The 25,800-nt window shown below is 34.4% G+C and overlaps 1 protein-coding gene across 3 annotated transcripts in view; it reads right to left on the bottom strand.

The window, feature by feature from the left end:
- Positions 1-7,458: 7,458 nt before the first annotated feature.
- DCX-EMAP (Doublecortin-domain-containing echinoderm-microtubule-associated protein) overlaps positions 7,459-25,800 on the bottom strand; it is a 386,324-nt gene continuing 367,982 nt past the window's right edge. For all 3 annotated transcript variants that reach the window (XM_081740217.1, XM_081740218.1, XM_081740219.1), the window contains 3 exons: positions 22,953-23,048; positions 11,737-11,851; positions 7,459-8,730 (listed from right to left, as the gene is read on the bottom strand). In XM_081740217.1, coding sequence (XP_081596343.1) covers positions 8,577-8,730; positions 11,737-11,851; positions 22,953-23,048 — 365 coding nt within the window. In that variant the 3' untranslated portion in view covers positions 7,459-8,576. The remainder of the gene's footprint in view (positions 8,731-11,736; positions 11,852-22,952; positions 23,049-25,800) is intronic.

Raw genomic sequence — 25,800 nt, 5'->3', positions numbered from 1 at the left:
CCTTGTGAAGAAGACTTGCTCCCAGAAGCTACCTTCTCTCCACATACGGGATCATCTAACTCCGTCTATAGCTATTCTGATGCCGCGAAATAACGTACCTTACGGGATCTAAACAACTGCTCACTCATGAGAAGACGAAGAAATACTCAAAAAATAGCTGAGAAAAACTGCTGCTGCACAAATATGCCCATAAAGTCATACTCACGTAGATCGCATAACCAAGACAAGATCCAAGAAAAGGATGGATAAATATAAAGATGAACAGGAATGAAACAGACAGAAAGGAAAAGAAAACTATGCTATAGAGAGAAACGGAGTGCTATCCAGGGAAGCAACTACACATCATAATCAGAAGAAAACTCAGCAATCAACAGACAATAATAGTCACAAAAAAATAAAAAATAAAAAAAAAAAAATAAATAAAAATAAAATAAATAAAAAATAAAAAATGTTATTTCGCAGTGCTCATTTTTAGAAGACAGAACTGGCCCTGTAAAGAGTGATTAAACAACCACTTCCCAACGCAAAAGTGACTATATATCACCTAAACCACAATAATGGACTGGAAATAGTCTTTGAAAGCAAGACGGACAAGGGAAGATTTATAGATGCCTTCCAAGCACCATATTTTGGAAAGATGCACAATAGAATAAAAATGACTGTGAAAATCAACAACCATAACACACTGCTCAATGTGCTAACCCACAGAGGACTAACTGAGGTACTCAAAAAGAAAAGATGCACTCCTCCAGACCCAGACAAAATCACTGCCATACACAAAGAGATCACATGAGAATTTTACCCATAAACACACACAACTCTATAATGCAAGCCTGAGGACAAGATTCATACCTTCGTCTTGGAAACAGGCTTACATCATTTTGTTTCTCAAAACTGGAAAACTTTTCTAACCAATAGATAGAGGCCTATCACCTTAACAGCTACATTCTCCAAGCTCGTGGAAAAAACATGGCGAAAAGGATGCATGAATATATTAAAGGTAGTGAGCAACTGAATAAAATTCCGGCAGGCTTCAGACCTACGTACAACACCATATAACACATCATCTGAATATAGAGGACGAACAAATTGATATCAATTGGAAATATTAACTATGAGCCCTTTTGTTTGGCTTAAGCAGTGCATTTCATACCACTTGGCATGAAGGATTAATTCACAAGCTGGCCAACCTCAATCTACTGACTACAATCATCAGGTGGATTTGTTCTTACTGCAGAGAGAAACCGATTGAAATTCAGCGAAGTATCAAACGCAATCTCCAACGAAATGTCACACCTCTGACAAACTCAGGAGTATACTTGCCTTGTCAGACATATTATGAGAATTATTCGTAAATCCCCATCCAATATCAGATCATTACACAAATCAGTGAAATACGACTTTCACTTGCGCACTTCTGATGTATATCGTATACCATGTGAATGTGGCAGATCACACTTTAGACAAACTGGATGTACAATAGAACAACGGTGCAGAGAACACAGAATTGATTTTACAAATACCACCACAGTAGTCAAGTATGCAGAAATTTTTGGCATAGAATAATAAAGAAAGCTATTGTTATCTTACATGAAAAGAACAGTCTCAATAGAGACAATAGGTTTCAACGGAACCTTTCTGGTCGGCCCTTTTGAGAAACAAAAGAGATATTCAACAAAGTCATTTCTCTTAGCCACAATGGCAATCAATCAGGAGCTGGCATCCTTCAGCCAATCACAAGCCTCCATTCATAGCTCCGCCCGTAAATAGTCACCATACATACATGCCCACATTCCGGTCTCACTATCATTCAATCATCTCATACTTCAAGCAAATGCAACTCTAAACGAATTAAAGTCAATGCTGAAAAGTGTGAAGCCATACAGTTTACTAAGAAATACAAACGAAAACCAAACAATCAACTAACTTTATATAACACACCAATAGAATGGAAAGCATAAGTTAAATATTTGGGAGTAATACTAGATAAAAGGCTTACCCTTAGATACCACATGAACTCCCAAAGAAATAAGGCTAGTGCTAGACTACGAACCCTAGCCGGACTTTTCCGCTCACCTGCCCTCAATACGCAGAGCAAAGTTATATTATATAAAATGCTAGTTAGGCCAATAGTCACATACGCTGTGCCAGCATGGGCTTTCTCCGCACCTTGTTATATGCGGGCTCTGCAGAGACTTCAGAACAACGCTGTGCGCATAATAACAAATTCTTCCCGATATTTGCCTGTTCTGCGCCTACAGCAGCGTCTAGGGTTGACTCTGATTGAAGATCACATACAGTATTTAGTAAGGAACTTCTATCAATCTGTGAAAACAATAGACAACGACCTTGTGAGCTCTCTGGGTAGCTACACAATTCCAGAAAGCTACTACAAATACAAACGCCCGCTTCATGCGCTAAAATAGAAACAAATTCAAAACACTTTTGAGAAGAATAAGAAAAAAAATGTAAATATGTACATAAAAAAGGTATGACGAGGCCTATTAGGGAGAAACATAACTAATACATCTTACTTAAATTACTGATATATCACTAGTATTAACAAAATTGACAAGTCCAATAGGATACTAATATCAATCATATCCCAGATACTATAATATAACTAAATACTACATAATCGTATATATGTATATATCTTAGTCTCATTTTAGATTGACGCAGTCCAAGGATGAAGAAGACGAGAGACTTGCATGAAAAAAAATAACAAAAATCCCACTAACAAAGCTTGTCCACCAAACTACAGACAACTTAACCCAATAGTATCCTTTTTAAGTTACGGAATCAATACAGACAGTAAAGATGCTTTTACATGGATTTTACCACCCCTTCTTAGTGTGGTTTTGCCATGTAAATACTTGAGCACGAGCATGACCGATAAAGGGGGTTTTCCTGGACTCCATGTGTTTCTAGGTTTTTCCTCCTACTACCCAAGCCAATGGTGAGGCGAAAAATCTTCTCGCGCTTTCTTATCTTCTATTTTACCCTTCTTTCTTTCTCTAATACACACTGTCCGGTAAATGTCTTTGGATAAAAACCGTGACGCGACACAACACTCAACATGCTGCTTTAGATCTCTAACTGCATGTAGGAGGTGCACGTAGATATAGGTTGGTGCATCACTCAAGGGGGCGAGCTGTCTTGCTAAGGGGCCCTCTTTATCTCTAATTTAATTCCGTATTTCCAAAAAACGAATTAAAAGAGGCAAGTACAGTCCACGCTAAATTTGAACACCAGTGCAGAGGACCGAAAGTGAGTTTTTGGAAGAGGCAGTGGACGGATAGTTCGCGCTAAGCATAGTATTAATTACCAACGATCGGTTAGGTTATGTATTTAAGACTACAGGCTTTGCCGGTCTTTATTAAGACCAGACTTAGACTCGAACAAAGGATCATTCCGTTCTTCTACGAACAGTACTTACCGGTTCTTTTTAGAGCCAAGAGCTAACGTATTTCTTCCCTCCTCGATGGTGCAGACGTTTGACAGGATCGTTCTGTTCTTCTAAGAAGAGTACTTATCCGGCTCTTTTTAGAGCCAAGAACCAGTGTTAATTACCAACGTTCGGTTAGGTTATATAACTAAGACGGTCTTTATTAAGACTAGACTTACACTGGAACAAAGGATCGTTCTGTTCTTCTAAAAGTACTTATTCTGCTTTTTTTTTAGAGCCAAGAGCTAACGTATTTCTTCCCTCCTCGACATTGTTGACGTTTGACAAACCGAAAGGAGGAGTTTAAACTATCCGCACTCCTGTCCCTCTTGAGTGACCGAGCACAGAGTAGGCACTCATGTATGTACAGGCATTGCCGACAGTCGAAGTGCAAATAGGATAAACTTATCCCAACGGGACGATTCATCCGAATTGCACACAAGAACACACAAATACACACACACATATATCCAACATCGCAACTCTGGATACTTAGCGCTGTTATACCAAGGAGTTGCTTACACATACTTTTTATATTACTAAATATACTATTATATTGTTTTTAGTTTCAAAGAAAGTCCATTTTTTGTTTCTGTTTAAAGCATTACATGACGGGAAATTAGTTAACAACAGTTGTCAACATTGCACGCTCGAATCCTCTTTTGAACATCGGGAAATCGCTGTGCCTTGCTGTTCTTCTGTACTTCTCGCAGAATAGTCCATCACGTTTGCAGCTCTGTTGTGAACGCGGTGTGATGATTGAACGTTTATAAGCAAGGGGAAAAGCAAACGGAGGGTATGTGTAATATTTAAAGAACATTTCTGGTGACTAATTTGTTACAGAAAAGAACAGGAAATATATAAGAAAGAACTGACACTTATAATATTCTAGGTATTAACATACATCTTTAGTTAACTACAAAAAAATTACAATACTTGGTAGTTCACATAATCATGTGAACTGGATAAGGCGACGCAACTGACTAGTCGTTATCTTTCTCGAATTTCTTTCTGTTCTTTTCAAAGTCAAAAGTAGTATAAATGATTCGAAAACAGAAGGCTTTTATTTGTTGAAGTTTAAACTCACCGTACTTGAGGATATACATTTATGATGTGTTTAAGAAACAGTTGTAAACAGTGCTGACTGATTAGTGAAGAAAATAAGAAGTAGAATAAACTGAATGAGTGAAACTGAAAGAGTTCACTCATATTTACAATTGTTAACAGATTATGTTATTAATATATACAAGCAGATTACGCGCTAAAATAAGTACTTGAAGGTTTATCAATTCTAAACCTACTGACCTATCTGTTTCGCTCTCTCAGATGATCTCAAACTAAAAGCATAAATAGACACGAGTGCAAAAACAATAAAAAAAAAAAGGGAAATACTTTATTTTGTGTACATGTGTATCTTCGCTGAATTAAATTAATATGGAATTAGGAAGGTGCTCTTATGGCAATTGATTATCAGTCACAACTACTAGCAAATCACTAGGCACCATTTCTATATCTGTTCCTGAAGGTCTTTGTCCTTCTTACAGATACCGGAAGACGGAGTTACTTTGCACTAGAATTAAGGAATTTTAAAGGAAATCGCATGTAACTTACAAACGTAATGATTTAGAACGCTGTATTTTAAACTTATAATAGCTAGATATATAGGAAAACATTTGTGTAAGTACATTAGTAAACATTCAATATGACCATAGTTATTGAAATATAAACTTTGATGCAAAGTAACCCTATAGGTGGGGATCTTTGCACAACATACAGAAAAGTATGTTTAACATACGAACATAATGTTTCTGTGCAATGTTTTTCTTTCAGTATTTACACATTTCACTTCCTACACAAACTGCATGCAGTCTACAAATATTGATATTAGAATGATGATACTGGTACTAGTACTTAGTATGAATTATCGATATTTGTAAAGAAAATTATGTATTTTCTGGTACCGGAACAGGAACCACATTCTGATAGTTTAGCATATGCCCCACAAAATTCCAAATCAGGAACAGAAAAAATCTCCATGAACTGATTTGTCTTGGTTGCTCTTTATGTCTGAGAATATCATCCCAAATGTAATCAATGGAATGTTTACGGGGTTTGGGACTTTCAGGCTGAAGCCCACCCAATTTGCTTGATTTCTTTTCTTTTTTTCTTTTCTTTTTTTTTTTTTTTAATCTAATGTTAGTCATTCCTATGCGTATAAGCTTCAAGTTCCCCCACCCAAAAAAAGTCTAGTGATTTCTAAAAATAATCTAAGCTTTTCTGACAAGTGAGTGAAGCCCCTCTCAAACTAATTTTCTGAATCCGCCATTGTTCGTAATTTGTTTTGCAACAAAAAATCCATTGCGGCAGCTACGTAAATAGAAAATTTACCTAAAATTAGAAGGCAGGAGGGTACCAGCAGTAATAATTTCCTCTAAGGGGTTACATTGGACCAGTGCAAAGTAACCCCGATTAGAGGTTGAAACCTCCTTCTCCCAGTTTTATCTTTTTTATGACTTTGAAAGGTTTCACACTTCAATTTCCACTATTGTTTCAAAGTCCCATTATACACAGTAGTATTCTACGAAACTGACTAAACTTTGACGGAAATTCTTGTAGGTGATATCTTTCAAATTTTGCCGGCATTTACAGTGACTGCTTTCCATACCTCTACAACAAACCCTCCGGGTAATTAGAACTGATATTAACCGCCAACATTATAGCCAAAATACAGTTAGATATTCTATCTTATGGTGGCAGTTGAAACTTTCTCTTTACAGTCCATGGTTTTACCGACAGAGGACAGTGCAATTTTTTTCATATTTTGTGCAAAGTAACTCCTGATGTGCAAAGTCTTACGGTATTCAAACTGTTAATTTACATATATTCATTTTCAGGCACGATTTAGTTGTTCATTCTGGCTGGTAATTAATATGCTTATGGTAATTGCTGTAAAGTATGTCTTTTCTTGAATATTTGAAATAATTTGTTATAGTTATTTGAAATAAACATGCATATGAAATAGATAATCGATGCAATTGGCATTTTTGTTTTTTGTCAACAAATCCTGCACAATGTACAGTCAGCGACAAAAGTTCCTTCTGTTTGATGAAATTAGTTTCGAAAATAACTTCAGAAAGGAAGGACAATTTGATACAGTTTCCAGTAAATTAAAAAGAATGTAATTTTCTGTACGTTCCAGCTTTGAAACTCGGTGAAACTGTGTACGATCCACCGTTATTCCCAAAATAAATTTTACCAAACAGAAAGAACTTTTGTCGTTGACTGTACATATCATTTATGTATGTTTAAATGTAAGAGCAGAAACACTCTCAGATCTACTATTTCCTTCTGATAAGATTGTTAGACAGAATGAGTATTAGGCCAGATGCCAACTCACACTTCGTTTAAAATGTGGATGTGTATTTTTTTTTTTTATTTCGTCTGATAAAGTGTTAGGCGAAGCGAGAATTATTGAAATAACGAATTAACATATTGTTATGTTCCGTGAAGATTTTCTTTTCCATTAACCATAAGGAAATCTTTTGAGGAATCCTTAGCACCAGTCATCTTTCTTGAGTATCTTTTTCCTCCTTTTAAAGTTAAAAATAAGTAAATGAGTATAAAGCAGAATACTTCCATTGTTGTGTTCTGTTAAGATTTTACTTTCCGTTCGTTAAAAATACTGTGCACCAACACATGTATTACGAAATGCTTTTCAATCTTAGAAAAGCAATAGTGAGATAAGGATATTTCAAACATATTGCATTTTCCATTATTCAGAGTTAGACATCTTTCTCTTCGACCTTTGTGCAGGGTTTCGTTCAATACAGGTTTTATTACGTGAATTATGTACGCCAATTGACGGAAAAGTATATTTGTTTCATTAAGCAAAACCATCCGCTAAAAACAAGCTTCATTTCACTATATGTTCTTATACTATTTTTAGTGAGTACTATATCTTAATTTTCATACATATTAGATGAATGGGTAAATATAATATTTTGAAATCAAACGTTGTCTACTGTTTATTTCACAATAATATAGTATAAAATTTATACATGAATTATGTATTTTTTTTAAACACATTCAATTCTTAACTTCGTCCCGATTCTGACAATTGAATTCGCTAGACTCAGCTTAAGATACATTTATACATCGGTAACAGTAATCTATAATAAATAAAAACAATATACTTATTATAAGTTTTCTCTTTGTTTTGTAATAAACAACAAATAATGAATATATATAGATATGTTCTATGTATCTAAACATTAACTGTACAATTAAAATAATAATCTAAAATGCTTCACAACTACGTCACGGTATACATTCATGTGAAGCAGAATAATTTCATTAAAGCTACAAATAAAGATATTCTTACAATATCTACAAATATATCTTTTTGAATGTAATTAAATGTCTATTGCATTTTTCTTTCTTTACTTTTTAATCGAAGACATTAGAAAACGAAATCACTTAATTACGAAAGTCAAGAGATCTTGTCACTTGTGTATCATAATCAAAACGTCACTTGTTAAATTCACTTCACTTGTTTGCCAATAATTCACAAGAAACCGCTAGGCTTCCTTCACTTTCTTTCGTTATTAATTCAAAGTCCACTCCTAGCTTCTTGTCACTGGCTCACTAGTAACCAAAACGTTTGCAACTAGATATTTGTCACTGATGCGCTAATAATCTGAAAAATCCACTAAATTCTTGTCATTTGTCTAACAATGTTCAAATAAATCACTGCGGCAGAACTATAGACGGGAAAGAAAACATCCCACAGGACCGCACTTTATAAGGAGCTTATATTCACGAAATATTTCCAAGAAGTTTAAACATTCATCACTTTCGTTTTCTTATTATTTTCTCTAACACTATACATACGTTTCTGTCTCAGGACAGTCAGTCTTCGAGTTTCTCTTTTCCTTTTCCCGTATTCTAACAGTATGTAGATATACATCAAAGTTTAGGAAGATATATTTCTTTGTCTTATGTTTATAAGAAAATAAAATTTTTCGACGAATCTACACGAATAAAGCATAACTGTTTATTTACAAATACAACATTTGTTTGTTTTTAAATTATACACAATTGGTCCTCATACATGCATGTTAAGTAGAAACTAATCATCCACAACTTCCCACAGCATAAGACCAGCATCTGTACCACCAACGGTAACTAAACATTTGTCATGGAACATGAATCGTGCCGTTGCTATATGGGAACTGTATACTTTATCTTCATTGTATTCAGATTTAGGACTTATACATGGATACCTGAAAAGATATTGAGAAGGTCAATTAAGATTTTAGAACAGCATCAACTTAGCCAGAAGACTTTAATTTAACCAATTTACGTGCATACATATAACACGCTATGCTAACAAAGTAAATGTTTATATATTATGAGATGAGATTATATATTATGAGATTATATATTATATATTATGAGGCCCGTATTTATATATTGTGTGCCTCTGTGCTTCAAACAATTTGCTGCCCCTTCCCCCGCACGAACTTGTCTCAAACAAGAGAACAAGCCATGATTTTGCAAACATACCAGCTCTTGTTGAGTAGCAGTTTAGGCATTACAAGTTACAAAAGTTACAACGTAAATTTAAATGGTCTAATTCTCTCAATGATGATTATGATGTGGTGTTCTTCCCGAAGGTAGGTGTTTGACCCAAAGGTCCCTGGGCAAGGTGAACTCATGGTAGTTTGTCATTGCCTTCCGTAGGGGAAAGATGACGCACTACGGACGGGACCTACAGCTTAACTTGGGATCCGAACCACTTGTATCTTCCCCCCGGACCTTCCTTGATTACAAGGCAGAGAGCTTAACCATTCATCCAATGGGGACACATTCTCTAAATACTGGCATGTAATTTAATCAGATAAGCTAGCTAATTAGTAACTACTGTAATTAGTGTGAATTAAACATATTAATATATTTTCTCGCGCTTGGTGGGATTCTTTTAAAAAATTCCAAAATGTTGTCGATCCCAAAATTCTGCTGCCTTGTGCTCGAGCACAGAATAGCACTTACCTAAATATGGACCTTATATATATATATATATATATATATATATATATATTGACTAGTAGAATAGTGCTCTGTAGTAGTTCGTGGGCGTCACTCGAAGAGGTGATTCCTCACGTCGAAATATGAGAAAAAGTTAATTTGATCGTATGGGGAAAAGTGCAAAGTTTCAGAGCTAGGGCTATCCAAAATCACGAAAAAGCTAAATTTAAACAAGCCTTATTTCGAATTTGAGAAACTATTGATGATGGTATTATCAGGTTAAAGGGAGTTACGCATTTGCAATCCAATAATGCATATTTCATCAATGTTCAATGGGTGTACAGAGTATTCCCTGCAGGATGTAATTCCCATGAGTGTCGTTGTCAATCGAATTTTCAGATGTGTTCTAACTTTATGTTTGATCCAAAATAGGCAAACGATAAGCTTCGACAGTAGTGAACAGAAATCCTTTCGCGAGATGTCGGAGGTGTTAAGGACCATCAGCAGCATGATCTCTGGTATTCGTGAAAAGGCGTGCTGCGATGTTTTCTTTCACACTTATATGTGCCAAAATACGTAAAATATACTGTGACGAATTACATCCAAACACACATTATTCCGAACACAAACAATCATAGAGCTGCCGGTTCGTGAAACTTCCGACTTCCTTCCGAAGCATTGGGTGGCCATTGTTGTCAAGTTTTACATCTTGCCTATTTGGATCCACCTTGTAATCAGGGCATATCTGAAAACACTGTTGAGAGCATGTTTGAGAATAGCACCCTGTAGAGAATACCCTGCACACCCATTGAACATTGATGAAATATGCATTTTTGGATTGCGTATGTGTGGCTTCCCTTACGTTGATAAGGACCACCATCCACAGTTTCTCGAATTCGAAATAGGGCCTGTTGAAATTTAGCTTTTCCGCGATTTTGGACAGCCCTAACTATGCTCTTTTCCCCATGGGTCCATATGAAGTTTTTCTCTTTTATGATGTGAGGAATCACCTCTCACAATTTGTCGGTATAGTTCATTAACACCCTGTATATATATATATATATATATTGAGAGAGAGAGAGACCGGCAGATATAGATCTAGATAAAAGACGGACATATCAATACATCACGCTAATTTTCAATAGTAAGTGGTGATGCTAACAGGTGTCACTAGGTACACCACTTGTCTGCTTGATACCACTAGATGTCGCTAGCATGTGGGCAATTTGCAGATTTAAAACTATTTGTGACGATTCAATTACAACTTGAAAACTTCATTGTTTCAACTTAACTAATTCAAAAAGACAAAGGCTGTAACTTTATTTAGATTTGAGCATTAGTATAGGTGCAACCGCGAGTTAAGTAGTGGACAAACTAAAAATAAAATTTAAATGTAAGCAATTAGAGCTCCTAATTGACATAGTTCTAACCTATAGCGTAGAGTGCAACAAATAATAAAAATAACGAACACCATATATATTTCAAAAGATATGCATACTTTGTCCGAAACCACTAATGTCAATCTTCCTTTAAAAAAAAAAAAAAAAAAAGTGTACTGAATGATATTTAATGTGAATTATCCGGATCCTGAAAAAAAAGCTATTTTGTGATTGAACTAAAGAGAAAAGTACTGCCATATAATTATGAAAATTACATAGGTTTCGCTTCTTCTGATTTTTCTACATTCCTAATAACAAATTTCTGATTACATAATAATAATACAATTGTTGCGATGAGAAGTAATGTTTTAGAAAGTTGGCTAAACATGTTTTGTGAATAGGATTGATATCTATGCTGCATAAGAGTTAGAAAAGGAAGCTAAGATAAATGTGCTGTTGTTATTAATATAAGTCTATGTTGAAAAGAGATACCATCTGTGAAATCGACATCCTATTTTTTTTACTGTATAATAGTATATTCTTGTTAATGGATTTTACATAATAAACTACAAACATGCATATGGTGACAAGCTTACGTAATGTTTTATATACGACGTACTATTTGGTTTTATATTACAAAGTATATTTAAAGTACGGATAATTAATTAACGATGTTTAACACATAACTGTTGGCATAAATATAGTTGAAGACACGCATACAATATTCATATTAAAATAAATAATATAATCAGAAAAGAAGCATCTACAAAACTCAATAATAATAAAAATAATTATTAGTCAAAGTTGAGAAGAGTCGACTAATGATTCAAAATAATTCAGCACTATATTATTAGTTGCTAATTATATACAATGATTCTCTACCTGAAGAGTCGCAAATGGCCGTCCGAATCACCAGAAACGAGCAATTCGTGTGACGTGGACCTATGTGCTGTTACAATCGCTGATGTCATTGGGTAAAATCTGTTGTTCCACATTCCTGCAAGAAAACAATATTTATTAGAAACAACTCATTTTTGATTGATGATTTAGTATATTGTTTATTGTAAATTTTTGCTCAACCATAACTTATTTTTGAAGTTGAAAAAATAACTTATTATTATTATTATTATTAACTGCTTCTATCTTATATTTATTCTTAGGTCATATCTAGGTTAAAAGATTTACCTTCTTCTGTAAAACTTCAACAAGGTTTTCCAGTAAAATCAAGGAGTCAGTATCAAAACATTCACTTTTTTTACTTATTGCCGGCATTTGTTAGTAATATATCCAGAATAATTAATTACAGTTAGAGTGAAATGTACATTTTGAATAATTAGCAAAAATTCTCTTTGGAAACAACTGGAAATATTGACCTAGAAGAGGACTTCGCTCTTTTAGTTCTTAATTTGAAGAAACAATATTTTTTCTTTAATTTTTCTATTCTATTATTCTCGCAATTAATCTATTATAGAAATGTTATACGATAGACTTAGATATCATCGTTAATGGTGTAATATGTCAAAAAACAGCAATTTTTCAATTTTTTGTAATTCTGTTGTCAAAATCTCCGGGAACAGCTTCACGAAAGAAATCGTAGATACCGGACCGATAACAAAACAGTTATTTGCACTCTAGCAGTACAAGCAATGTCAAGGGACTTCGAATTTGGTTACAACAACATGTCATATGCTACACCAAGAGCCCGCAAGCCGGAAACGTCCATTTTAAGCTGCTGCTTTCCATTATTGACAGATTCCTGGTAAGTGAGCATTAATTTGTAATCCTTTTGTGTATCAATTAAAGACGAAATAGACTTAGAAGAAAATGAAACAGTTGTAACAAATCAGAAGATTATTGGACATAGCAACTGGAGAGAGTTACGTTAACTTTGATGCCGGGAAGAAGAAAAGAAAAAAGAAAGGAGAGGGCAAACCAATGGAGTGGAAGAGATCAAAGAATGCTCATTCACAACTGCAAAGGAAAGCTTACATTGGCTTTCAAAAAAAAAAAAAAAAAAAAAAAAAAATCTCCAAACAATATGAAGAGATTGCTAAGAGGGAAGCAAGAGTAATGTCGCATAGATGTAATGGTCATTCAGCAACAGGGAAAGTTCCAGACAAAAAATTTCAGTTTCAAGATACTTAAAAATATCATCAAGAAGTTTTTATCGAATTTTGGAACCTCAAATCATGGTAAGAAAAATGTCTGTATCTGGACAAGCACTACAAGGTCCGTCAAAATATAGACGAAATATCACCCAAAGTGAACTTTCAAGGAAACAATTATGTTTTAGATGCTTTTTAAGTGTAAACTTGAATCTAAATGAGTGAGTGAAGAAAACAAGTCAACAAAAACATGATCCTGGCAACAGTATCGATGAGAAATAAGAAGCAATCCTCCATTACAGGCTGTAAATGAGAGAGAGAAAATTGATTTAGAGTCTGTTTGCTCAAAGAATGTATAAGAATTTCCAGAAAAACTGGTGAAGGTTGTCACATTATTGCAGGTCATCAAGCAAAATCTTTATCTGAAACCTGTTTGAGTCAGCTATAGACACTGTCCTTTAATATTCCCGATAGGAAAACAAAAGGGCAGCATCATGGAGAACCTCCATGAAAATGTTTAGAAACATGAACTTGGACATTTTTACACCAAAGACCAATGTATTCAATGCATCATGCATTGTAAGGATCCCCACATCATGACAAAAGCACATGTCAACACAATATGTGTAATTGCTTGTAAATAAGCCTAGCAGACGAGAATCCGACACGGAAGACACCGAGGAACGCCGAAAGAAGACGGACCTCACGAAAAGACCCGAAGAGGACAGATAAAAGCTCAACCACCGAGGGACCTGGTATCAGTCGACCAACTGATAACTTAACCATTACCTTCCTATGTCGCTGTGGACTAGGAGCACCTCTTCCTTACCCTATGTCGCACTGGACTAGGGGTTCCATCTTAAACTTATAATCCTAATTTAACCTACAACCTGCTAATTGTTCTGGAAAATGCCATGAGTGGAAGGGGCACCCGACAAAACATCTAATATCCCTTCACTTGGTCATTGAGGAAGAGACATTGAGTTAGAAACATTTGTATTCATTGTATTTTGTAATAAAATTTGGTGAAGGGAAAAAAGTCGCCCGGACTCTACCTATAAAATCATTGCGATATGAACGGGAGTATGAACGTAGGGAGACTACCAACGACATCGTCAGAAAAAGGACCCAGCATGAGCAGAAAGAGAAAGCAATAAAATTGAAGTGGCTCAGGGACGTGTAGTGCATATTACCGCTGTTACCGGTGGTAACAGTAAAAAAGTGTTCTTATATATCTTTACATTTCATTATCAACATGGGACAATATTTGTTTTCTTTTTTGTCTTTCTTTTCTTTCTTTCTTTCTTTTTTTTTTTATTAAGTTTGCATGGCCAATGCCGCATATATAATGTAAACGAACGTAACACGCCAACGCCAAATAGGAACACTGTGTTGTTGGTACCACGGATCTCATAGGTAACGCGAACCCCGATAGCGGTCATCCACTCCAGAAGCAATCTTCAGGCGCGCTAGCTGGAAGCACGCTGCTCTCTCGTATTTAGATTTTCGGAACGGCCCATATGTTACCGTTCGGCTGCGTGGAACAGGAAAAAATAGGAACGAGCCCTGCCAAAATAAGGAGAATCTAGAATTTCATCAGCGTGCATTTTCTGTTATTGTGTTTCAGTTGCTTCCCTATTTCAGGGGTGGAAACTCAGTAGTGTTTACCCTATTCATATGGTAATTTCATTGTCTTTACAGTATACAGTCTCGGGCAAATATAAGTAACAGGTACTTCATAGTAATAACATTAAACACCTGCTACTGCAAGACTGTACATTCCAGAATGCGTTATTTATATGTTGGCATATTATATTTACCCGACTTTATATATTAATATGTTATCTTTAAATTTGAATAATACAACGGAGAATAAGGAGAAATAAAAATGAAATCTTTCAGTTTAACGCCCCTCGAATATTTTTTTTTTTTTTTTTTTTTAGGCTAAGGGAGACGAAGAGAATCAGAATATATAGCACAGGCTATTGTTTAAAAAAAATTAGGTTTACTCTGATTGAAAACACATTTTCTCACTGATTTAATTCGAGTAATATGTTCCTTTTTTAAAAAATTGAAATTTTAATCCTATTCAAATAGTAAAATATATATGCCTAGAAGAGCAAACATATCAGTATCTGAAGTGCGTCATAAAATATTTATCAACAACATTCATTGTGTTGTATGGGAAATGGTTGAAGAACAAGGGAGAACCACGTTGTTGATTAAAGAAAAGTAGAAATATTTTCCGCGCCCACCATTCATATGTGAACTTATTATTATAGGATGAATGGTAATTATGTTGATAAAAGCTGATTTTTTTAAATTTATTTTTTTAAAAAATTTCAAATAAGTTTCCAACTCTAGCCGCTAGCCTATTAGTTAAATTTACACTTTGCTGCAATTTAATGCGTGAAAGAAAGGAGCGTGCAATCGTCTTTCGTACCGTGTGTGAGTGTGTGTTTAAAATACTTATGTTCGTGGGTGTTATAGTGCTTGTGCAGTAAGTGTGACAATGACTTAAGAAGAAACAAGACTAGAAAAAAAAAAACTAGAAGGAACAAGACTTTTTTTTAAAAAAAAAAAATCCTCAATGGCATTGACTAACGAGTGCAACTGTTCTATAGAAAGTATTTTGAAACAATCTTTTGGTGCGCGTTCGTTTGCGGAAAAAAGTGAAATAATTTCCGGAGGCAGACCAACACCACATTTAAACAATTTAAAATCGAAAGCATCGGGGGGGTATGTGCGTCATTTTAACGCACAATGGTATGCACAATATCCATGGCTGTCTGGGTGTTTAAAGATAACGAAACTTTTCTGTTGGCCATGCCTATTGTTTGGGAGTGACAAAAATGCATGGAATTCTCATGGCGTGGATAACATGGAAAACTTCAGAATCATGCGAAGTCGACATGAAAATTCCAAACAACACATTGCATCCATGTGTTCCTTGGCTACTTTCGGGAAAACAAGAATTGACTTTTCATTAAGTAAAGCATTTGAACTTAACATTGCCAACTATAATGAAAATGTCAAAAGGAACAGATATGTTATGGAACGCTTAATTAGTGCCACTTGCTTCTTAGCTTTACAGGAACTACCATTCAGAGGTAACGACGAATCCTCCGCATCTACGAACAAAGGTAACTTCCTAGAACTATTAAATCTGCTTGCAGAAACTGACGATAAATTATATCATCATTTAAAGACATCTACTGTTTTTTCAGGTACTTCAAATGTGATTCAGAACGACATAATTGATTGTATCTCTGTGCATATAATTAATGAAATTAAAAGAGAAATGACGGGTTCGAGTTTTGTTGCCTTGATTATAGACGAAACCACTGACATAACGAACAAATCACAGTTCTCAACAATTTTTCGCTATGTTACCGAGGAAGGAAATGTACAAGAGAGATTTGTAGGTTTTACAGAGATCAGTGGCGACCGCACCGCAGTTCGGCTGTCCCAAATTGTGTTTGAGTATCTGACTGATTTTCAGTGTGGGAAAAAACTTGTTGCTCAAACATACGATGGGGCTCCAGTTATGGCTGGTGAACTTGGGGGGCTGCAGGTTCTTGTTAAACAAAGATACACACAAGTGCTATTTGTTCATTGCTTTGCTCATAGGCTTAATTTAATTTTAGAAAAGTCCGTTGACAGTATAAAAGAGTGTAAGGTGTTTTTTCAAACAGTGTCGGGACTTTCTTCTTTTTTCTCGAAGTCTTCAAAACGAACAAGTGCTCTGGATTCTGTAGTTAACAAACGAATTCCAACAGCGTCAAACACAAGGTGGAACTATAAAAGTAGGATCATTGATGTGCTGTACAGCTTTAAAGATGAACTGTTAGAACTCTTTAAATCCATGATGGATAAAACCGACGAATGGGATCCTGAAACCAGAGTTTGCGCAGCAGGATATTATCAAAACCTTCAAAGTTTCGACTTCAATTTCCTACTCCAAGTATTTTATGTTGTATTATCAAGATCAGAAATCTTGTTCAACATCTTACAAAAGAAAATCAATGATGTTGGTTACTGCAGAAAGAAAATAAATGAGTTCGAGGAATATCTAAGATCATTAAGAGATAGTTTCGATGATATTTGGTTGAAAATGGAAAGCCTTGGAGAACCTGAAGAGGCACGCTGTTCAAAGAGGCCAAGACCAAATGAAGTGGGATTTAATAGAAAGGATCGTTGCCGACGACTATATTTTGAAATTGTTGATACTCTGAAAGAACAAGTGAGCACTAAATTTTCTGATATTGAGAAATTGGAGTTCCTTGCATTGCTTGACTGTGAAAAGTATGAAATTTATAAAGAGACCTTTCCCGAAAAAGCATTTCAAGTTCTACTCAGCAACTATGGACATTTTTTCAATATTGTGCGTTTGAAAAACGAGCTTGTTTACATATATTCCTCACCTCAATTCACTAATAAAGCTGTTTATGAGTTGAATGTGGAATTGCGATTGGTCGGACTTGCGCAGGCATTACCGGAAGTGACAAAATTATGCTCTTTAATACTAACAATTCCTGCGACAAACGCTTCTGCAGAGCGTTCTTTTTCTGCTCTTCGGCGTATCCATACATACAAACGGAACACGCAAGGGCAGAGTAGAATGAGTGGACTGTCTCTCATATCAATAGAGAAAGAATTACTACGAAAACAGAAGACAAAGCCCGAGTTTTATGACGACATATTAGGTCTGTTCATGAAGAAGAATCGCCGAATTGAATTGAAGTACAAGTAGCCGAGAATGCCGGTGTAAGTTTATTTAAACTTATTTATTGGTTTTAAAACTTAGCGTAGTTTTACTTACAAGGGAACATCTTATATTGATAGTAGCATTGCCCAATTAAACAATGTGCAATCGATAGAGGAGTGAAGAAAAGTGAGAAATCCAAAGTTTTACGGGCCGACACCCAAAAACACAGGAGATACAGAGGAGAGAAGAATCTAGAATTATGTGAAGATAGCAATGCAAAAGATACACTGACACAGAAAGAACTTCAAAATCATTAAAGCTACTATCAATATACGATGTTCCCTTGTTAGTGTAGTATAATATAGTTTTACGAATTTTTACATTTTATTATTATTTTAAAAATTACATAAAGGACCTGCCTTCATTAAGGCACAGGGTGACCACAAAAAGTCCAACATTTAAAAAGCGAATAAAACAAAAAGTATTTCAGATAGAAACTTGTTTATTAAAAAATATAAAATGGTACTGTAAACAGTTTGTAATTTCTTTATTCTGATTTGAATTACTGTGTTCTGTTGTGTGTCGAAATTATATAACAATTGACAATACAATTATTATCAATAATACTCAATGAAACCTCCCATTTTTTGATCATCAGTAGTGCTGTTAGTGGAGGGAACAGAGGAGTAAAAGTCGTCCTTCCGCTCAACACCCTCCTGCTGTTTTCAGTTGCCATTATGATTTGATTAGGAGCTCGTTGCGCGTAAGTAGTGATGCAGAAGCAGCACTGAATCAAGAATTTCCGATCAGCGGGTTTTGCATTGAAAATAAAAGCCATCTGGTCAATCGAAAAGTGCTCGTTCGGCTATGAGACAGTATTTAGCAGACGACGCAAATTTTTGCAGCGAAACATGGAACATTGGGCTTCCTAGCGAGAGTGTAAGATGAATTTTACAAGAAGACCTGCAGTTTCACATAAACTGTTTTAAATGACAAATTTTATTTTTAAATCAACAAGTTTCTTTCTGTAATACTGTTTCTTTTATTAGCCTTTAAAATGTGTGAGTTTGGGGGGGGGGTCACACCGTATTTTCAAAACATAGCAGTTTGAAAATTGATGTTTTAAATATTCGTAGTATGAAGAACGGTAACAATCATCAAAGAGCCACGCCACGCCACTGAAGTGGCTGGAGATAGTGAAGTATATAGTTGATGTCTATCTTGTTTTGTTTTTTTTTTTTTTTTTTTTTTTTAATTCCAAGTTTAAAATGTTTCTGCTAGTTATTTAAAGCAAAACTGAAACTAAGCAGTCTGACAGTTTAATCTCCATTTGAAAGATGTGATTTGTTTCATATGGCACGAAGAGAATGCGGACTGTATTTAAATTGCTCCAAAGTTTATTAAGAGTGAGTCCATTTAAATAACATGGGAAATTTCTTCATCTCCCCTTTAGACCCCCTAAAAATTAAAAATATTCACTTTTGGCATTTTTTCTGTCGGTTAGTCCCGAAAAGCTACAATCATGTCAAATTTAATCATTGTAGCCCTACAGGAGGTGCCCAATAATTTGGGGGTGTAAAAGATATCCCATGTAAATAACATGGAAAAGATTTTTCAGTTACCCATAAAACCACTCTAAAGATGGAAATTTTTATTTTTACTTATTTAGGGCCATTCCACGCGAAAGTGAACCTGAACCCAAATTTTCGAAAACTGTCGAAACCAATGCATTTTTACGTATATATCAAGTAAATAGAACGAAATTTACTTTTTCACAAAGAAAAAATTATTTATACTTAGAATTCACGTAAAATTTTAAGTCTAAGTTGTGAATTTGTAATATGTCAGCTGCGACGAAATTTTTTATTCTTGTTATCGGCAAAATTTTACGGTATATTGTGCTAGTTTGGCTGAAGTAACTTCGAGCTATTCAAGATGCTTCTTTTTGCTACAAGCTGCAGTTGAAAAAGTGTTTACAGGATAAAAATTGTTTATAATATCATTAAAGATATAAACGTCAACTTGAGTGTCCTGCCCGTGACAGAAAACTACCAAAAGTTATTGTACTGAATTACTAAATTTGAAAATGTGATTCGTACTTAGTAGAAGTAACAATTTGCACGTGTACTTCACATTTACCAAATTCTGGACTAATACTAATAATATATTTCGATTTATTTCAATTTGAAAACTTGTCCTGCCCGTGACAGTGGGCATGCAACTGGTGGGAAAGTTTGTGTACATTGGTTATTCATGATAGAAAATGATTCCATGTGTACTAAAATAAAATTTTCTAAGCATTAACATTATTTACTTAAATAGAGGATTATCTATTACTGTCAGTATGATGTTTTAACTTAAAATAAGTGTCATATAAATATTATCATTAGCTCCACCTTTTTGTTGGTTTCAAGGGAGCAGTGGATAGGATTGGAGTACGTACAAAAAGGCCAGTATGGAACTTTGTGAAACAAAAGAAAGTAATTGTAGAATGTGCTGCTGATTTCGTAGCAGCTTTAAGCTCTTTGTTTCAAAATATATATGTTTTACTACTATCATCACCAGAAATTACACACACACACACACACACATACACACACAAAAAAAAAAAAAAAAACGCTTGGAATAAAAGACGGGAAAATGCTCTTGTCAATTGGTTGTCAATTGTTGCTGTCTCCAATCAAAACAGTTTTTTTCCTGCAATTTGACAGCGAAAATTTGGTAGTTCGTCAAACTTTTAAATCAGAGCTTAATCTATGTAAAATCTTTAAATTTCTAACAGACTTTTATTCAGATTCTGAAAATGATGATTTCGAAAGCCATGAAGCTATCTTGAGCGACGACTTAGGTTTGCATGTTAACAAGAATTGTGTTAGACCAGCTGTTGAAGATATAACAGAAGGAACATTTTTGCAGATGAAATTTTTCTCTAGTGGACAGAAAAAGAAAACATAGACATGCAACTATCGCACAAAGCCCAGTGGAAGAGGACGAAGAAGTCAAAGAAATTCTAATGGAGACCGTAAGCGATTGCGGTAAAATTTTAAAGACAGTGTGTTTAACGATGTTTAAATTTTAAAGATGTGTTTTACGTGCATTTCGATCAAATAATAACTGTGATACTAGCAGTGCCGCGCCGTGGGCGGAAGTAGCGAGCGGGGTGACGGCCTCGGGCGTCAAAGTAAGGGGGCGCAAAATTCAGGAGGAGAAATAAAAGATATATATATAAAATGGAAGAAGAAAGTATTAAAATGTGCTCAAAATCAAGGAAAAGGAGGGCTTATTTTTGAAAATTTTCCTACACGTCGCGCCAACCATGGTGACGCTTTGCGGCTGGTCTGTCGACCTCACTCACATTTACGGAAACGCCGTCGTGACGCGTCGTATACTCTCGCCCCGGGCACTGATTTTCCACGAAACGGGCACTGGATACCAACACCTATTTTATATACTGTTAGACAGTGTTTTGTAAGAATTTCTCTACAAGATGGGTGTAAATGGTCAAATAAAATCATTTCCTAAAGTGTAAGTGGTGAGAAATAAGTGTAAGACACATTATTAATTTTATGTGATAAAAGCGAGCCTCGATTAAATTAAATAGAATTATTTGTGTACAATGCTATAGCAGAACAGCAGAAATTGACTTATTTTTGATTTTATTTCATTTTTGAAATCATTCTTATTGAGATTTTGTGTGTTGATTCACACGGTGTCCTGCCCGTGACAACCATGTGTTCTGCCCGTGACACAGTAAAGTTTAGTTTATTTATTAATATAATTATTTGGCAAATTTCTCTTATGTGAAGTTTGTTTAAAAATTTCATCATTTACACATTTCCGTTTAAATAAAAACATTTTGAGCTAAGAATTCACAGAGTTTTGTAACATTCACTTGGTGTGTCGAAAGTCACTTCTCTTTTTTGTCCCCGCCCGTGACAGACGTTTAAGAATTAATATTTTCTACTCTAAACAGAAAAAAATACTGAAAACATCAGCTACATATACTCCTAAGTATGTACTGCTCATATATCATACAATTAGCAGAATTTATGTTGTACTTTTAGAAATATACAACTTTAAAGCATCAAAAATGTAGTGTGAATGTCCTGCCCGTGACGATGGAATGGCCCTTTACTTAGTTAACGCTAACGAAAACGTACAAGCATACCGAAATTCAAGTTTTTATTCCAATTCCAAGTACCTAAAACATGAGATTATATGTCCAAAAAACACCCATTTAAATAAGATGGGGGAAATTCTTCATCCCTCCTTTAGACCCCCTAAAAATTAAAAATATTCAGTTTTGGCAATTTTCCTGTCGGTTAGTTTCGGAAAGCTACAATCATGCCAAATTTCAACTTTCCACGTCAACCGGAAGTACCCCCTTAATTTATGTCAGTTCATGTAGTTTTATATATAGTTGAGAAAGATTAAGATATATAATGGATTTCAATATATGTAATGAGTATTATTGATAGCATTGAAATTTTGTGTGTTTCTAATGATATCCCAAAGTTAGTTTGCTATACTCAAAATACAATTGTGTATCTATATGCATCTTTCTCCTTATCATTGGACGAATCTTATACGCAAGAATTTGTGCAAGTATATGATCATAGTACGAATTACAATGAATTGAATAAACATACTACAATCTACTTATAAGCAGTTCCAGAATTAGATTTATATTTTTCTATCTGAAAGAAAACTTTAAGTTACTCTAAAACGAATATACTCTAAATATTGTAGAATTGGCGTCTTTACATTATAAAATCAGACTAGGTTATATCGAAGGAGTGCAAGTGGATATTTGGGTAATGTACAAATTTGCTCAGTCCTTATACGTGTACTTCTAATTCTAATACCCAATCTATCCTATTGTGCTAATTTTTAGTTTTCAGTTTCCCATATGGTGTTTTGATCCGAAAGGGAGAAATGCCTATCCTAATTCTACTCTGCTTGATTTAGTGGCCTAGTTGTATTACTTATATAAGTTGAACGGAATGTGTACTCAGGCAGAGGATTCAGATAGACATTCGAAACAACAATACAGTTTAATAATAAATATCGTAAATTGGAAGTAGCTTGTTGATTTTCAATTCCATTATGTTTTTTGAGCTAATAAATAAATAATTACACGAAATACTGATTGAATGAAATGACGATTCATTTTCAAAATCAACGCTCTGTAGAAAACAGTGAAAGTAGAAAATATACGAGTACTAAAATTTATGCATTCATGGAATTTGTGTACGTGACATTCCAATATGAGTTTTTACACTTACCCGCTACTAGATATCCAAGAGTACATGTCTGTGTATACCACTTGACGTCCTTCATTGCTATGGCACTCTTCTCCGATGAAAGTGTCCTCACGTCCCCTAGAAATTAAAATATCAAAATTTTCATCTAGAAGGGAATAATTTCTTTAAATTCTAACAAACATCTGAGATTTCAAATGCATTACTGTAAATGTTATATAGATATCTACATTCAGATACTTATGAATATGAATATATATATATATATATATATATATATATATATATATATATATATATAACATTTTAAAACTACTTTCATAAGGGTACTGAAATGTGTTATAAGAATGAGTGTATTAACAGCCAAAACATTATGATTTTGTCAAAGGAGCGTTAAATTAAATATAAGATTTCACATAACAACATATAAAAGAGCTTGGGGAACATCTTTGACTGTAACGGGAGAGCATGTGGTTCGGATTCCACGTTAATCAGTAGATCCCATCTTATATAGTCTCGCTGCTGAAAGGGGCGTTAAACTCAAAATCAACTTACATTTTATATTTTTCTTTGCTTCCTTTCTTGAGTAACATGATCACAGATAGAAAATCATTTAAAATGTTTGTGCATATCCTACTAGTTAACTTGAATAGAACTATGTAACTGCCTTATTTTTCGTTTTTTATACATATTAAGAACAAAGTAAAATAATTGTATATTTCAGAAAAAGAAAAACAATATATGTATAAACAAAGAAATAACGATCTGCACTAATCTTTCTGACAGTATAACAGTAAAAATAACAGTTGCTGGAAAGAAGAAAAGTGAAAGTATTGGTTGGTAAGTACCTAGTCAGTTAGCCATGAATGCTACAGTTACAGTGAAGGTATTTTATTGAATATGTCAAATGGCCATGACAAATCACGGAAATTCACTTTGAATTACAAGGAGTAATAAATATTAAGAAATTAAATTACATTCATAAAATGTGATAGAAGAGGAGAAAACAACATGCCTATACAATAATAATAATAATAGAAGAAGAAGAAAACAACAACAACGACAACAACTTGAAATATTAAAGAAGAAAAAAATCGGTAATCAAGAAAATGAAACGGAAGAACGGAATTGATAAGATGGCAGAATTAAATAAATTATAAATTCTATTGTACAATGTTTAGACTGATGTCATATTTAAGTAGTTTTTTTTTCTGCCTGGCTGTGTGACAACTTACTAAGAACCAGGGATGTAATGGGTTCGAAAACCGGCAAACATTTATTTAATAAAGGTTTTACACAGCTTTTTTTTGCTTTGTTTCTTAAAATCAGAAAAATAAACACACTACTGAACAAGACTGCACTTATTTAATATAAAAACACATTTACATGTGACGTACGTCTGATGAGGATCTTGGCTAGAAGATCGAAACGTCACGTGTAAATGTGTTTTTATATTAAATAAGTGCAGTCTTGTTCAGCAGTGTGTTTATTTTTCTGATTTTATTCGCAAGACGTTGACTATGATTGTGTGTCAGTTCTTAAAATCAATATTAATAAAGAAATAACGGTACGTTCCATCTCTCTTTTCCCATTATAACACGAAAATAACATTTAATTACTTTACTCTAAACAAAAAATTATGAAAATGTACAAGAATCGAAGAAAATCAGGTCATTGATAGAAAAGAAAAAAGGAAAATCGACAGATGGAGTGGGTTCTTTAGTTGCAACGAATTGTATGTAAAGCTATTATAGTAAAGGTCAAAGACAAAAATATTTTTAAGTAAAATGATTAATAGCTGTACTGAAAATGTAACAGTTAGATTTTGTTCCAAGGACCTGATAGAACTGATTTGAATATATAAATGAACTTCAGTATCCCGCGTGAGAGCTCATGTGATTCGGATCCCACGTTAAGCTGTAGGGCCACGTGTCACATAGCTTCAGTGCTAAAAAGGGAGGCTAAGCTTCAAACCAAAACAAAACTTTCAGTTCAATATAGTCTTAGTAGCTAAAGACATATATATTTGAGCATAAGCTCAGAGGCTTTCCACTACCATAGGCATTTGTAGAGGTCATTAAAATTCAAAGAGGAAGAAGATAGAAATATTATCTCCAAATTTTCTATTTAAAATACATTCGCACGGACATATCAGTAAAAATAGAAAAAAAAAAAAATGTGTGAATAATTAACTTTACTACACTGTTAAACTAACATGCTTAAAACTGCCGTTCAAGCTTTAATTTTGCAACTTGATTTCACATTACATTCTTTCAATCTAGAATATCTGAAAGTCACAATAAAATTCTTTCCGAACTAAATGTGGCAAAAACAAAAAACGTCAAATTGTTTGTTCATTATAGTATTTTCTTGCCAGCCAGTTTCAATTTAGGAGAGCCAAAAATACATATGACAGGATGTATTTTTCAGGTACTAATGAGCTAATTAGGCAACTGAAACGACTTATTGGCAGACAATGCAATGCTGTTTGAAAACCAACAAAGAACATAGGAGTCCTGGATTAAACATAGGAGTCACAAGTACTGTATGTTGGAAAGATACTTTCAGAATCCACCACAGAAAAGTAAAGGTGGTGATTATATGAGAAAATTATAAGAGGCTCAAAAAGTGACAATTTCCGTTTTTTTGAAATAGAAACCTCCATTTAAAAAATTGTATCTTACTAAAGACCAAAATAGATCCGAAGAACCGGACAGAGCTGAGGTAAACTGTTAAATTTCATGGAAACTTTAATTCAGTTATACTGTGGTCACTAGACGGTGTAAAAATACAGGTGTTTGAAAAAGAACCCCCTAGTTTTAATGTGTCCTAGAATCTGTACAAAGTGACGTACACTATTCTAGTTTGTGGT

This window comes from Thermobia domestica, chromosome 15 (assembly GCF_964235325.1).
Source record: "Thermobia domestica chromosome 15, izTheDome1.hap1.1, whole genome shotgun sequence".
NCBI classification, from domain to species: Eukaryota; Metazoa; Arthropoda; class Insecta; order Zygentoma; family Lepismatidae; genus Thermobia; species Thermobia domestica.
The sequence above is the reverse complement of the archived record's forward strand: the minus strand, read 5'-3'. Positions and strand labels throughout refer to the sequence as shown.